Source organism: Bos javanicus, chromosome 23 (assembly GCF_032452875.1).
Source record: "Bos javanicus breed banteng chromosome 23, ARS-OSU_banteng_1.0, whole genome shotgun sequence".
NCBI classification, from domain to species: domain Eukaryota; kingdom Metazoa; phylum Chordata; class Mammalia; order Artiodactyla; family Bovidae; genus Bos; species Bos javanicus.
In genome coordinates, this window is record NC_083890.1 from 27,328,790 (window position 1) to 27,340,943 (window position 12,154).

General features: G+C 49.2%; 2 protein-coding genes across 10 annotated transcripts; one reads left to right on the plus strand and one right to left on the minus strand.

The window, feature by feature from the left end:
• Positions 1-647: 647 nt before the first annotated feature.
• STK19 (serine/threonine kinase 19) lies at positions 648-9,624 on the minus strand. 6 transcript variants are annotated; one of them, XM_061399160.1, is made up of 7 exons: positions 9,436-9,624; positions 9,145-9,281; positions 3,265-3,360; positions 2,824-2,963; positions 1,541-1,634; positions 1,282-1,429; positions 648-1,086 (listed from the first exon to the last, which is right to left on the minus strand). In XM_061399160.1, exons 1-7 carry the CDS (start codon positions 9,533-9,535, stop codon positions 998-1,000), a joined length of 804 nt encoding a protein of 267 aa, XP_061255144.1. In that variant the 5' UTR covers positions 9,536-9,624; the 3' UTR covers positions 648-997. The 6 variants fall into 6 exon arrangements, with proteins under 6 accessions (XP_061255144.1, XP_061255143.1, XP_061255139.1 ...); XM_061399159.1 differs by having other exon boundaries at positions 9,145-9,314; XM_061399155.1 differs by having other exon boundaries at positions 1,541-1,638; positions 9,145-9,314.
• A 202-nt stretch (positions 9,625-9,826) lies between these two features.
• Positions 9,827-12,129, plus strand: DXO (decapping exoribonuclease). 4 transcript variants are annotated; one of them, XM_061399136.1, is made up of 7 exons: positions 9,827-10,052; positions 10,244-10,645; positions 10,808-11,043; positions 11,130-11,382; positions 11,471-11,606; positions 11,739-11,833; positions 11,919-12,129. In XM_061399136.1, exons 2-7 carry the CDS (start codon positions 10,290-10,292, stop codon positions 12,067-12,069), a joined length of 1,227 nt encoding a protein of 408 aa, XP_061255120.1. In that variant the 5' UTR covers positions 9,827-10,052; positions 10,244-10,289; the 3' UTR covers positions 12,070-12,129. The 4 variants fall into 4 exon arrangements, with proteins under 4 accessions (XP_061255120.1, XP_061255121.1, XP_061255123.1 ...); XM_061399137.1 differs by having other exon boundaries at positions 10,284-10,645; XM_061399139.1 differs by having other exon boundaries at positions 9,829-10,052; positions 10,284-10,645; positions 11,130-11,349.
• The last annotated feature ends 25 nt before the right edge of the window (positions 12,130-12,154 follow it).

Here is a 12,154-nt window from a genome sequence, read left to right on the forward strand (position 1 = left end):
GTCTCTTGAGGGAATCATGGACTCAACTGAGTCCTTCCCTGTTAACCCTCTCATCCCAATGCCCTGGGCACCAGCACTGCTGCCTGGGTCTGTGTGCCTGTGCATATAGCGTGCACACACACACATCTGCCCAGCAGGGCCCCACGTGGCTCAGCAAATGGTTCCTTTCTTGGTCCCACAAAACAAGATACTAAGGAACCTGTCTCTTACTATGTGTTCATGCATGCTTGGTTGCTTCAGTTGTGTCCAACTCTTTGATGCCAGGGACTATAGCCCACCAGGCTCCTCTGTCCATGGGATTTCCCCAGCGAGAGTACTGGAGTGGGTTGCCATTTCCTCCTGCAGGCGATCTTCCTGACCCAGTCTCCGGAACCGGCAGGCGGATTCTTTACCACTGAGCCACCTGGGAAACCTCTTATACTAACTCCCACAAAAACTGAACTACACTAGCTTTTTGCAGGCTCTGACAAAAATTCTGTCATTTAGGAAATCAGACACATTCTCACCGTCCCACAGGGGAACTGACCTCAGTGTCCCTTGTTCCTCTCTGATCAACAAGGTAAAGCCCTGGCCCCACTTTGGCTTTACCTCTGCCCCTAAACGAGATGCCCGAACTCACATGTCTCATGAAACAAAAGACATCCACAAAACATCAGAAGTAGTTTATTTGCCAGTTTCAGCCCAACATATAGGAAGAAAAACTCTGTCCAACTTTGACAGCTTACCCAGTGACCCCTCCTTCCCACCCCAGACAGAATAGTGGCAGCACCTTGCTGCATGAAAGACAGCAGCCATGGCCTTGGCAAGGTTTCTGGCTCCACTTTCGTGAAAGGGCAGAGAAGCACAGCCCAAACCCCTCCACTGGGACGCAGCCCAGGTCAACAGCGGCAGTCACATCTGACCCTCGGCACAGCAGCAAGCCCAGCACTCATCCTGGCTCCCGAGCCTTCCCAAGGTGACCCTGCCTGAGCCAGGGCGGGCAGCCCTCCTGGGCCCCTCAATCCCCACCCTGGGGAGGTGTGCAATGATGAACAGAGTCCTCAGGTCTCTGGCAGGCGGAGGAGGGTTCCAGAAGTGGTGGAGACACTGTGCAAGAGAAAGACAAGGCTGGAGCTGGGTTCCTGAGTTCCAGAGAACTCAGAACTTGGCTGGATATGTTCCCAGGTTCCAGAAGACAGGAGAGGGGCTGGGCTTTGCTAATGAGGGAAGCACAAGGAGGGAGGAAATCCAACCTGAGGTCATTGCTCTGTCATCTTCCAGAGGCTGGGGCGCAAGACTCACCAGTCCACCAGCTGGGCCCCAATGAGGTCATGTACGTGGTAGGCGAGGCCGAGTCGCACCGAGGCAGCTGCCCGCCGGCCCAGGAGCTCTGAAAGGAGTAGCTCCCGGTACTTGGCCTTCCGGACCATGCTGAGGACAGCCTGCCGTCCTGGGGGAGAGGTGGCATGGGAGAGGGGAAAGATGAATAAGGCCTGGAGGCCTGAGGAGGCACCAAAGAGTGTTCCTGAGGGGCTGCGGGCCTGGGCTGCAGAGAGTGTACCTTTAACAAAATATTTGATGAACCTCCCAGCTCCAGGCACTGCGAGCCACCAACTTCCAGCATCTCGGACAGTGAGCACCCCAGCTTTGACCAGCTGCCTAAGAGAGTGGAGATGAAGTGTTGACTCTGAGAGCTCTCTCTCCTCCCCGCCCACTAACGTTGGACACTAAGTCTCCAGAGGCCTGGGCACCTAGGCCAAGGGACTGGACAACAGGAGTCCAGCCTGGGGCAGTTCTCTGCTCAGACCGTGCTGCTCAGTGCCCCATGATCTTGCCTGCCATTCTCCCACCTGACCGCCTTCCATCCACTCTCTCTTTTCCTGTTACCTGGTGGCTCAGACGGTAAAGAATCTACCTGCAATGCAGGAGACTCAGGTTCAGTCCTTGGGTAGGGAAGATCCCCTGGAGAAGGGAATGGCTTATTCTTGCCTGGAAAATTCCATGGATAGAGGAGCCTGGCAAGCTACAGTCCACGGGGTTGCAGAGAGCCAGACATGACTGTTATTATTGCATGTTCACTAAAACTGCTCCTCCTCTCTGAAGCCCCCTTGACCACTCTCAGTCCCACCACCAAGGGAGACACAGAGGCCTTTCTCCGGAGCTCCTGCCGTTACCTACACATACCTCACCACTGTTTGTTCTTTAGTTGCTAGGCCATGTCCAACTCCATGGCGACCTCACAGACTGCTGCCGGCCAGGCTCCTCTGTCCATGGGATTCTCCAGGCAAGAATACTAGAGTGGGTTGCCATTTCCTTCTCCAGCAGATCTTCCCAACCCAGGGACTGAACCCGCGTCTCCTGCATTGGCAGGCAATTCTTTACCACTGAGCCACCAGGGAAGCCCCATACCTCACCATAGCTCTTCCCAAATCTTACTGAAGTTTATCTAATGCGTTCAGGTATATCATGGATTACAAAGTAGGGATCCCGAGTCAGACCCACCCTCCTGAAACGATACTTTGCTTTAGCCTTTGCCTAGCTGTTTTTCTTTTGAATGTGAATGCTGATTCCCACCGGGCATTTATGGCTCCTGCCAGGCCTCTACATTTGATTAGCCACCCATATCTCCTGAATTTTAGTCCAGGGCTGTTTCCAAGGCCTCAGATAAGACAGGCCTCTCCTCCTGGGGAAGAAGCACAAACTTAGGTCATTTTATTTAAAAAAAAAAAAAAGAATCTGCCTTTTTAACAGGTTCCTCAAAAGAAAGAGAACAAGGCTGGATGGGACTGGAGGGAGGAGGGGAGGGGCCGGATGCCTGATTTTTTTGGTTCCCCCAGGTCTCACGTGATCTCTGGGTCCCTGAAGCCAAAGGTCTGTGTCATTTGGTCTTGCTGGAAGCTAAGGTCACCACAGGCTGGAAGCACGGAAGCCAGAAACTTCTGTACTGCGGCAGCATATGGGCGGCCATCACAAGCTTTGAGGACCTGGAACCAGAGATGAGAGACGTGGTCTGGCCCCACCTAACCCTCCACCGACCTCTGTCCCCAGGATCACATTTCTCTTCCTATGTTTTGCCTGCTGCTCAGGGCCTTCTACATCTCATACTTCTCCTCCTCTTCTTCCTCTCCCTCATATTAATATTTTATCAGAGCCCTGTGCCCTGTCTGTGAGATGTGAGGTGGGGGCGGGGGGGGGGGGTGTTGTCTCTTTTCTTTTTATTCCCACTCCCTAGTTTTCCTGCACCCCCTACCCTGGCCCCCATGACCCACACACAGTCACACTCACTCTGGTCCTGTAGTCCTCGGTGAACATGATTCCTTGGGCGTCCAAGTCGAAGCCTAGCTGGACAATCCTGATCTCCCCCTGCTCTTGCAGTGCCTTCTGCCTCCATAGACATGAGAATGAAAAGGATATCAGGGGAAGATGCTCTGCTATACCCTGGACACACTGAGCAGGGACATTCTGTGTCCAAGTATTGGGGAGTTCTTCTTTAAGTAAAGGAAAAACTATGGGGAGAGAATTAGGTGGATCGCCAAACAGTCTTTTTCAATTAGTCTTTCACCCAGCCACCTCAGGAGTTATCTGTTAAACAGTCAACACAGGGGCTTCCCTGGTGGTCCAGTGGCTAAGAGTCCATGCTCCCAGTGCAAGAGACCCCGGTTCAATCCCTGATTGGGGACCTAGATCCCACATGCCACAACTAAGAGTTTGCATACAGCAAGTTAAGGACCCCGCATGCTGCAACTAAGACTCAACATAGCCAAATAAATACTAAATATTTTTAAATGTCTGCTGAATAAAAAAAAAAAAAAACATTAAAAAAATCATGACATATTTTCTAAGACCAATCATAGGCAGACACTTAGATAAAGCAGTGATTAATGGGCTCTCCCCTCAAGGAATTAACAGTTGAGATTTTGGATGGGGAAGGTGGAGAGGAATATGGGATAAAATGTTTCAAACAAATAAAAATAAACCAGAACTTCTGTTTCCAGGAATATAGCAAGACCAACTCACTCACTGAAAATTAGGTAAAATGCTGCATAAAATGTTATTTTAAAAGCTGTTTAAGCATTAAAGCGCTCATAAGATAATAAGGAATTACCAAACTAATATAGGAAAACAAAATTCAAAAGAAACAGACAATAGAAACAAACCTAAAAATATATGTTACAGCAAACTTATCAAAAATAGACTATTTTTTTTAAGTATGCTTGTAATGCTGAAATAAATAAAAGCTAGAATGGAAAATTTCGGCAGGAAATTATAAAAACTGACATAATGGATTTGAAAGACATTCATGTACTAATAGAAATTCCAGAACTCAAAAATAAAGCAGGTGCAGTTAAGAAATCAACGGATGGATTCAGTAGATTCAGTTCAGTTCAGTCGCTTAGTCGTGTCCAACTCTTTGAGACCCCAGGCCTCCATGTCCATCACCAATGAAGTACAAGCTGGAATCAAGATTTCTGGGAGAAATATCAATAACCTCAGATATGCAGATGATACCACCCTTATGGCAGAAAGTGAAGATTGCTAGGAGAAATATCAATAACCTCAGATATGCAGATGATTCTGCCCTTATGGCAGAAAGTGAAGAAGAACTCTTGATGAAAGTGAAAAGAGGAGAGTGAAAAAGTTGGCTTAAAGTTCAACATTCAGAAAACGAAGATCATGGCATCTGGTCCCATCACTTTATGGCAAATAGATGGGGAAACAGTGGCAGACTTTATTTTGGGGGACTCCAAAATCACTGCAGATGGTGACTGCAGCCATGAAATTGAAAGACACATGCTCCTTGGAAGGAAAGTTATGACCAACATAGACAGCATATTAAAAAGCAGAGACATTACTTTGCCAACAAAGGTCCATCTAGTCAAAGCTAAGGTTTTTCCAATAGTCATATATGGATGTGAGTTGGACTATAAAGAAAGCTGAGTGCCAAAGAATTGATACTTTTGAACTGTGGTGTTGAAGAAGACTCTTGAGAGTCCCTTAGACTGCAAGGAGATCCAACCAATAAATCCTAAAGGAAATCAGTCCTGGGTGTTCATTGGAAGGATTGATGTTGAAGCTGAAACTCCAATACTTTAGCCACCTAATGCAAAGAGCTGACTCATTTGAAAAGACCCTGATGCTGGGAAAGACTGAGGGCAGGAGAAGGGGATGACAGGGGATGAGATGGTTGGATGGCATCATCGACTCAATGGACATGAGTTTGAGTAAACTCTGGGAGTCAGCAGATTATGGCACAGCTAAATAAAAAGCTGCTGCTGCTGCTGCTGCTGCTGCTGCTGCTAAGTCACTTCAGTTGTGTCCGACTCTGTGCGACCCCATAGATGGCAGCCCACCAGGCTCCCCCATCCCTGGGATTCTCCAGGCAAGAATACTGGAGTGGGTTGCCATTTCCTTCTCCAAAATAAAAATCTACTAATCTACAAGACAGATTTAAAAAATAATAATAATAACAAGAACATAATAAAGACAATCAAAAAGATTAAAAATGAGGACAAGAGACTAAGAGACAAAGGATTCAAACAGAAGGCCCAATATGTGTTTAATTGGAGTCCCAGAAGAAAAGAAAAGAGATAATAAGGTGTGGGAAGTATCTGAAGAGACAATAACAGCCACAATCACAAAAGTACATTAATCCAACTCACATAAACTCATAGAACAGACAAAATAGCAATCAGTGAGGAAATAAAAGATTTCAGTAATAACTTTAGTTACTAAGAAATTAGTAACTGAATAATACATATTTTTTCAAATATACATACATAGAATATTTCGTAAAACTGACTATATAGCACAAAGCATGTCTCAATAAGCTTCCAAATGACTGAAATCATATTGTGTATGATCTCTGGCCATAATAATATCATTTATGCCAGAAATCATTATCAAGGTAACTAGAAAATGTTTAGGAAGTAGACATACATTTCTAATCAACCCAGTAAGTCAAAGAAAAAAAATCACAAAGGAAATTAGAAGATATTTTGAAATAAATGATAATGGAAATATATACCCAAACTTGACAGATGATTGACCAAGGGCTTCCCTGGTGGCTCAGATGGTAAAGCGCCTGCCTGCAGTGCGGGAGACCCAGGTTCCATCCCTGGGTTAGGAAGATCCCCTGGAGAAGGCAATGGCACCCCACTCCAGTACACTTGCCTGGGAAATCCCATGGACGGAGGAGCCTGGTGGGCTGCAGTCCATGGGGTCACTAAGAGTCAGACACGACTGAGCGACTTCAGTTTCACTTTGACAGATGATACATATAGGGGGAGACTACAGCCTGACATGCATCTATTAGAAAAGAATAGAGGATGAAAATCAATGAAGGAAAAAAAGTAAAATAAGCATAGCAGTAGAGAGGAAACATGAATGAAATGGAAAACATGCATGCAAGAAAGAGCAACAAAGCTAAAAGTTAATTCTTTGAAAGACTACTAAAATTGATAAACCTTAGTGAGACTGACCAAGACAGAAAGGCGGAAACAGGAACCTAGAAAAAGCACAGATAACCAATATAAAGAACAACAACAAAAAAAGGATCATCACTATAGATTCTACAGAAAATAAAGTGAGATTACAAACTTTGTCAATAAATGTGAAATTTTAGATGAAACTGACAAATTCTTAAAACAATACAATTTCTTCCACTAGAATGGACAAAGTGGGATATATTCACAAAATAGAAATCTATGAAAATGAATTTTAAAACATGTGTGTGCCTATGTGTGTGCACACACACGTGTGCGCATTCTCAGTCACTCAGTCATGTCCAACTCTTTGGAACCCCATGGACTGTAGCCCACCAGGCTCCAATGTCCATGGAATTTTCCAGGCAAGAATACTGGAGTAGGTTGCCATTTCCTACTCCAGGAGATCTTCCCAATCCAGGGATCCAACCTGCGTCTCTTGGGTCTCCTGCATTGGCAGGAGATTCCTTACCACTGGGCCACCTGGGAAGCCCCCATGAATCTCAAAAATAATCATCTAATGAAACAAGATGTAAATAAATACATATGGTATGATTTTATTTACATCAAGTTGAAAAGTAGGTAACTAAGCTATGTTGTTTACGATAAACACATAGATGGTACAAAGAAAACGAAGGGAACAATTATCAAACCAGTCAGGTATGTTGCTTCCCAGGGACATAAGGCATTTTGGCTGAATGTGGGCTGTTGGCTATGTTCTGCAGTCTGACTTGGGTGATGGTTAAGTGGGTATTTGCTTTATAAACATTCTTTAAATTATATGTGTTTATATTTTCTTTGTGGCTTCCCTGGTGGCTCAGAGGATAAAGCATCTGCCTGCAATGCCGGAGACCTGGGTTTGATCCCTGGGTTGGGAAGATCCCCTGGAGAAGGAAATGGCAACCCACTCCAGTATTCTTGCCTGGAGAATCCCATGGACAGAGGAGCCTGGTGGGCTACAGTCCACGGGGTCACAAAGAGTCGGACACGACTGAGTTAAATTCATGTTTTCTTTTGTGGAATTTTTAAAGTTTTTCTAAAATTTAGGCTAACACCAGGAGGTTAAAAACAACAAATACTTTATAAGGAGTGGTTCTGATTTGCTTCCTTAAGAGACTGGAGCTAGTCTCCATCTTCCTTTTCTTCCCTTTTTTCTTCCTAACAAGTTGCCAATTGCAAAATCCAATTGGCTATTATTTTACTTGACCACATCACAGACCACTGTCTTGAATCATAGGTTTTAACACTGCCAACTACTCCACCCTCTTGAAAATTGCTACTTTCTCAATATAGCTCTTCCTGGGTTCCTCTCATCTCTGTTAATTCTTCTAACAGCTTTTTCACAGACGCCTCCTTCTCCTCCCCCACCCCCACCGTATCAGTGGACCTCAATTTTTTTTTTGGCCATACCTCGAGTTATGCAGGATCTTAGTTGCCAGACCAGGGATTTAACCTGTGCTCCCCACCGCAGCACTGGAAATGTCTTAACCACTGGACTCCCAGGAAGTCCTTGAACTTCAAATTTTAGCACACATTACGAATCACTTGAGGAAGTAGCTTTAAAATATAGATTTCCAGTTCCTCCTCACTGAGAGATTCCCAGAACCTGTAGTTTTGAATAAGAAGTCCAGGTAATCTAGTGGAACTCAGGACATACTTTGAGAAACACGGCCTTAAATGTTGGTATCTCCTAGCACTGGGGATGTGGCTCTATTATCTGTCACTGCAAACCTGGGGTCCTTAACCTTTGGCCTCAGAGAATCTGTGAAACAACCCCCTTCCTCTCAAATTGTACATACACTATATATACATATATACACATATAGTGGCATATATGCACTGGAGAGCCATGGCTTTCATTATCTTCTAAAGTTTATAAAAAGGTTAAAACCCACTCCTCCCTCTTACTACCAATTTCACCCACATCCACAGACTGAACCACTACTCACATCTCGATGGCTTCCAGTGCTGTATCAGTGGCCCAGAATTTTCTCCAAACCCTCATCCAACTGTCTGCTGCACATTTGCCTCCGGATGCTCCACAAACACCTCCAACTCAACTTGTACAAAATAAACACATCATCTGCCCCCAACTATTCAATGTTTTCCTACTCTGTTCACTCCACCAACCACTCAGTCGTCCAGAAAATCCGAGAGCTATCCTGAAGTCCTTCTTTCTCGCTCCACATCCCTCATCCATCCTCTCCCTCCTTACTACACTGCCCTAATTTAGGCCTTCACCAGTTCTCAGCTGCAGTTATCTTCCTAATTGATCTCCCCACCTCATGACACTGCCTCCAATCCGTGCAACACACCACTCCCTCTCTTGTTTTAACATTCTCTACCAGCTCATTGCCTTCTTTGTAAAACGGAAACGACGCTGGTGTACAAGGCCTGCCCTAATCTGACGTCTGCCTACATTCCCATCACGAACCACGCCCGGTGACTCAGTTTCCCCAAAAGCTTCGCTCTTCCACCTTCATCATTTGGCATGCTATTCCCTGAGGGTCTGTAGCATTCTCCTCGGCACCGCAGTGCCTGGCACTGAAAGCCCGGCCCAGAAAGACCCAGCGCTTGCTGAATGGCTGAACAGCTGGTGGACTGAGTGAGTTATGGGGAGACCCTCGGAAGCGCCCGCGAGGCACGAAAGCGCATTCCCGTTGGTCGCTCTGACGCTCCTCACCAGCTGCCGGTCAGCCACGGTTCGGTCCGGTACGAGGCTGTACACCTGGCTCCTCAGCGCGATGGGGGGTAGCGCATCCTCAAACAGGACTCGCGGGAACAGCCGCACTATCTCTGCGACTGCCTCTCGCGCAGATCCTGGGCGGAGAGACCGAGTCACTGCGACGTGAACTGAGGCGGGGGAAGCGGGGGTACCACACTGGGGCGCTGTTGTCTCAACATACAGGGTTACCCGAGGTGAGGCTGCTGCCAGCTGGGGTCTTTAGCCTCGCCCCGGGGTTGCCATGGTTACCTGACTCGCCCCGCAAAGGATCTGCCTCTACATCCCCTAGTTCCCGCCGCCTCTTCAACCCAAACGTCTCCGGGACCAGGCGATGCCTCTTCCGGCTCATATCCCGGGATCTTTTCGCGGCGGGGAAGAAGTAGAAAGCTGTTGAGGAAAGAGACCACGAAAATAGTCTTCCGGCACAGGGCAGTGACGTACGGGCTCCCTGGGCGTCCCTCCTCGGAAACCAATCAGCCCGAGCTTCGTAGGCTGAAGTGCTGACGACAGAAGAGCCGACTAGTCATCCCTCCGCCCCTTGCTAGCGGGGACGGTGCCAATGCCAACACCAGCGCCATCCTCATTGGCCGAGGCCCCACGTCCGCTGCTGATTGGCTTCCTCTGAGAGCGCTCACGTCCGGGGACGCTTGGGCGCTGCGGAGGGGCGCGGGTGGCCACGCTGGGATCTCCCTCGGTGTAAAGCGCACAGCCCCCTCCCGCCACCTAGGGGTTAGGCCGCCTCTGTCGCTGAATGATTGCGTCATCGAGAGGGGGGAAAACTGCCCTCGCATCCCTTTGACATGTGATGTACCTGCCATGACGTCATAGCCCTGAGAAGGTGGAAGTCGAGGTTGGCAGGATTTGAGGTAACCAGATCCTTGACCTGAGCCCAAGCATCCTTCCTAACCACTCTGGGTTTGGAGCTACTGGGGGTAGGGGGTATATAGGTCAAGGGAAAAGGTAGCATGCGCACCTGGTGGGGTTGTCTGAGGACACGGGGCTTGCACGTTTCAAGGCCAGACTCGCTTAGTCCTGACTCGAAGTCCCTCTTCTCCAGCCCTTCTTTTTAAAGGGGGAACTTCCTTGTCCCCTCTCAGGACCTCATGGAGTCCAGAGGGACCAAGAGAGAAGCTGGAAAGATAGAGGTCGCTGAGCCTCGGAACAAGCTCCCCCGCCCAGCGCCCTCCCTGCCCACAGACCCTGCCCTCTACTCTGGGCCCTTTCCTTTCTACCGGCGCCCTTCCGAATTGGGCTGCTTCTCTCTGGATGCACAGCGCCAGTACCATGGAGATGCTCGCGCTTTGCGGTACTACAGCCCACCTCCCACCAATGGTCAAAGCCCCAACTTTGACCTCAGAGACGGATACCCTGATCGATACCAGCCCCGGGACGAAGAGGTCCAAGAAAGGCTGGACCACCTGCTACGCTGGCTCCTGGAGCACCGAGGCCAGCTAGAGGGGTGAGCAAAGCATACCACACAGTAGCCCTAGAGACCTGCACTCACTCTCTAAAACTGGGAGAGCCAAAGCTGGAGTGAGTCCTTATCTTACCCTATTCTTTGGAGAAGCCATCTGCGCTAATGCAGGTGTCAGACCTTCAGCCCCTAACTCCTCCTCCTCAGGGGTCCAGGCTGGCTGGCAGGGGCCATAGTGACGTGGCGGGGGCACCTGACAAAACTGCTGACAACACCATATGAGCGGCAGGAAGGCTGGCAGCTGGCAGCCTCCCGGTTCCAGGGGACGCTCTACTTGAGTGAGGTAGAGACGCCGGCTGCTCGGGTTCAGAGGCTTACCCGGCCACCGCTTCTCCGGGAGCTTATGTACATGGGGTACAAATTTGAGCAGTACATGTGTGCAGGTGAGAGTTGCCCTGATTCTGCCCCCTCCCCTATCCCCAGAGATCGAGAGCCCCCAGCCCTTGCTGCTGTTTCTCTCCTTGTGCAGACAAACCCGGAGTCTCCCCAGATCCTTCTGGGGAAGTTAACACCAACGTGGCCTTCTGCTCTGTGCTACGCAGCCGCCTGGGAAACCACCCTCTTCTTTTTTCCGGGGAGGTGGACTGCACAGACCCCCAGGCCCCATCCACACAGCCCCCCACCTGCTATGTGGAGCTCAAGACCTCCAAGGAGATGCACAGCCCTGGCCAATGGAAGAGCTTCTACAGGTTCAGGACAGGGGTGGACAGGATGAGAACCTTGTATGAAAAGCTTGGAAAGAAACTTGGGGAAGGAGGAGGCTGGAGGGTGGAGGAGGGGTCCCACTGACCCCCTTGCCTTTCCTGACAGACACAAGCTCCTGAAATGGTGGGCCCAGTCGTTCCTGCCAGGCGTCCCAAATGTTGTTGCTGGCTTCCGTAACCCGGAGGGTTTTGTCTGTTCCCTGAAGACCTTTCCTACCATGGAGATGTTTGAATACGTCAGGGTAAGGCAGTGAGTTCCCACCTGCATCCCCCTGCGCCAACACCACAGGTCCATTGTCCAGGGACCTGCAGCCCACCTTCCCCTTCTTCCACCCTCACCACCGGCCTTCTGCCTCCTCCTGGGCTCTCTGCAGAACGACCGTGATGGCTGGAACCCCTCCGTGTGCATGAACTTCTGTGCTGCCTTCCTTAGTTTCGCCCAGAACACAGCAGTTCAGGATGACCCCAGGTGAGGCATTCAGCTCTGCCCCTCCCCTCTGGGGCCCAGAAACTCAGCCTCCAGCCCTCAATTCAGGACTCTATCTGCCCCCCAGGCTCGTCTACCTCTTCTCCTGGGAGCCCGGCGGCCCTGTCACAGTGTCTGAACACCGAGATGCACCCCATGCCTTCCTGCCTCCATGGTACGTGGAAGCTGTGACCCAGGACCTCCCATCACCGCCCAAGACGCCCTCCCCCAAGGACTGATGCTTCACAGGGGCTGGTCCTATTTCTGTGTGCACAGATAAAGGCGTATTTCCAGGTGGCTCTCCCTGCTGTGTCTTTTGAGCTG